The sequence below is a fragment of the Chenopodium quinoa genome, unplaced genomic scaffold (genome assembly GCF_001683475.1).
Source record: "Chenopodium quinoa cultivar QQ74 unplaced genomic scaffold, ASM168347v1, whole genome shotgun sequence".
Taxonomy (NCBI): domain Eukaryota; kingdom Viridiplantae; phylum Streptophyta; class Magnoliopsida; order Caryophyllales; family Amaranthaceae; genus Chenopodium; species Chenopodium quinoa.
The window spans coordinates 3,767,215-3,769,891 of record NW_018743979.1 but is presented as its reverse complement, the minus strand read 5'-3'; the positions used below and the strand labels follow the sequence as shown (position 1 = coordinate 3,769,891).

Below are 2,677 nucleotides of genomic sequence, written 5' to 3'. Positions count from 1 at the left end.
CTTTCTTTCTGTCCTAAGTGCGTACTTCGGCAAGGAGACCCACTCTCTCCATATCTTTTTGTTCTTTTTATGGAGGTTCTTTCTGCTATGCTGTGGAGGGCAAAAGATTGTGCTTGTTTTTCAGGCATTCGCATTTCTAGGGGAGGTCCCTCTATCTGACAACTCTTTTTTGCGGATGATTTTGTATTGTTTTTCCAGGTTACCCCGTAGGCGTGTGAGAATGCTCTAGATCTTCTAAACACCTTCTGTGCAGCTTCTGGCTCATTGATTAGTCTGCACAAGTCCTACATAAAGTTCAGCCCGAATACCCCTCCGGATTATTGAGATTTTTTGGCCAGTTTCTTACGTTTACACAGCACTTCTACCTTTGGTAGTTATTTGGGTCTTCCGGTGGACTTGGGGAGGAGTAAAGTTTCGGATTTCTAGTTCTTAGTTTATAAGGTGTCTAATTGCTTGGCTTCTTTTGCTTCACTTCGCTTTTGGCGACAGCTAAGATGGTTATCATTAACTCAGTTTTGGTGGCCTCCTTTAATCATATCCTTTCTGTTTTTAAAGTGCCTTCTACTATTTGTGCCCACATTGATCATCTACTGATGCGCTTTTGGTGGCGTTCGTTGCCTTCAACGATAGGAGTTACTTTGGCTCCGACAGCTTCTCCACATTTACTTAAGGGTCTGGGAGGTTTAGGTCTTCGCCTGCTAGGGTGTTTTAATAAGGCTCTCTTGGGTCGTCAGGGTTGGAGGATGTTTCATAATCCTAAGCTATTGGTGTTAAAGCTTCTCTTCTCTAAGTATCCTTCTTTGCTCGCTCGTCCAGAGGAGAGGATTCTTCATCCATCTTGGAGTTGTCGTGGTTTACAAGAGGGTTTGTCGGTTGTAGCCACAAGAAGTTCTTGGAAGGTTAGTGATGGGTCTCGGGTTCATATTCTAGTGGATAAATGGGTCCTGGGGGGGTCGGTTTCTTTTAGGAGTGATTTACTAGGGTCGAATTTACCGACTCATGTTTCTTATATTACTGATCCGCAGTCAAACACGTGGGATGTGTCGTTGGTCCATCGGTTATTCAATGCTTTGACGGTAACTTGGATTCTGATCTTGGAGCGTCCTTGGTGGTCAATGAATGATTTTGTTTACTGGAAGTATACTAGGGATGGTTCCTTCACTACAAAATCTGCTTATGCACTTTTACTTGGCCGACAATTTAGTAGGTTTTTTGGGGGTCGTCCTAGTCCTGAATAGTGGATGCTTTTATGAGGATTGCCCCTTCTTCCCCGGTGGAAAGTGTTTGCTTGGAAATTACTTCATCATGCACTGCCACTTGTTGCTAGGCTTGCTCGTATCGGTATGCCTGTTGATCCTATTTGTAGCTTCTATCATCAGGACAATGAAATGGCAGAGCACTTGTTTCGGGACTGTTCCTTCTCTAGTCATCTATGGGTTTGTGGTCCCTTGGGTTTCCAGCGGTGGCGTCTTCATGATAAACCGTTTCTTTTATGATTTTTAGATACAATTTCTTTATTTGGAAGCCTGAAGGATTGGGATGGTTTGTTTTCCTTCTTCTCTATGTTATGGGCGATTTGGATCGTAATAATGGCCGATTTCGATAGACGGCTTCTCAATGGAAATCTAGAGCTCAAACAGCGCAAGACTTTTTTAGTAGTGTTTCGTCTTGTCGTTTTAGTCGAGTGATGGTCTCTCAGCCGGAGTTTTTGTTGGGGATAATACTAAAAGTACATGGGACACAAAGAAGAAATGGAATTAAACAATAGTAACCTTCGAGGAGGCGTGAACAGAATCATTTTCCCAAAAGTAATATTTCGACCCTTAAACTACAACCCGGGTATCACGAAATCACTTAGGAGATACAACGGAGAACAATCACAATTATGTATAGTATAATTATGATTCAATGTAAACTAGTATATTTATTTTGTGATGATGAACAATGACAAACACATGCAAACGGAGAACTACAACCCTTACGTTGAATATATATATGCAACATGCAAAAAAGTGAATAGCCATAATTCCAAAAGGTGTATTCCAAACGGTGCCATATAACCATTATTCCAAAAGGTGTATTCCAAACGGTGCCATATAACCATTATTCCGATAGGTGTATTCCAAACGGTGCCATATAACCATTATTCCAAAAGGTGTAAATACAACAATTTATTTCATCAAGCAATGCAATACTCTAAATAACTCAACAATCCTCCCCCATTTAGAGTATTAAACTAGACTCAATGCAATACATCATCATCACAAAAACAATCTTATGCATACATGAAAGTGTACAAAGACTTGAACTTCCACTTAGTATAATACACATTCCAAGAATCAGTATCCAATTGGTATCGTTAAACGTTTAAACCAATATCAATACATATTAGAAACTTGAAGATATTATACACATAAGATCTTATAACCTGAATACATTATATACTTGACACGTTAAGGCCATGTGTCCATATCTATTCATAAGTACATCAAAGTTATGCCCTAATAACTTCTTGAAGCGGCCAAACCTTGTACTTATATAGGTAGATCTTTTATAAACATGTTCCTGTGACAAAGCACAATGTCAAAAAATCTATTAAGAAAAACAACCTCTTTTCATCACAGTAAAACTAGAACTTACCTAGGATGAATAAAAGTTCCCAATCACTCAATAAAGA

At 39.6% G+C, this 2,677-nt stretch overlaps 1 protein-coding gene across 1 annotated transcript; it reads left to right on the top strand.

Moving 5' to 3' along the window:
• The first annotated feature begins 494 nt into the window (after positions 1-494).
• On the top strand, positions 495-1,238 carry LOC110689962 (uncharacterized mitochondrial protein AtMg00310-like). Its single transcript, XM_021866780.1, has one exon. The coding sequence runs from the start codon at positions 495-497 to the stop codon at positions 1,236-1,238; it is 744 nt and encodes a 247-aa protein (XP_021722472.1).
• Positions 1,239-2,677: the final 1,439 nt, after the last annotated feature.

Coding starts and splice junctions, on each gene's coding strand:
- LOC110689962 (XM_021866780.1), top strand. CDS start 495: ATGGTTATCATTAACTCAGTTTTGGTGGCCTCCTTTAATCATATCCTT.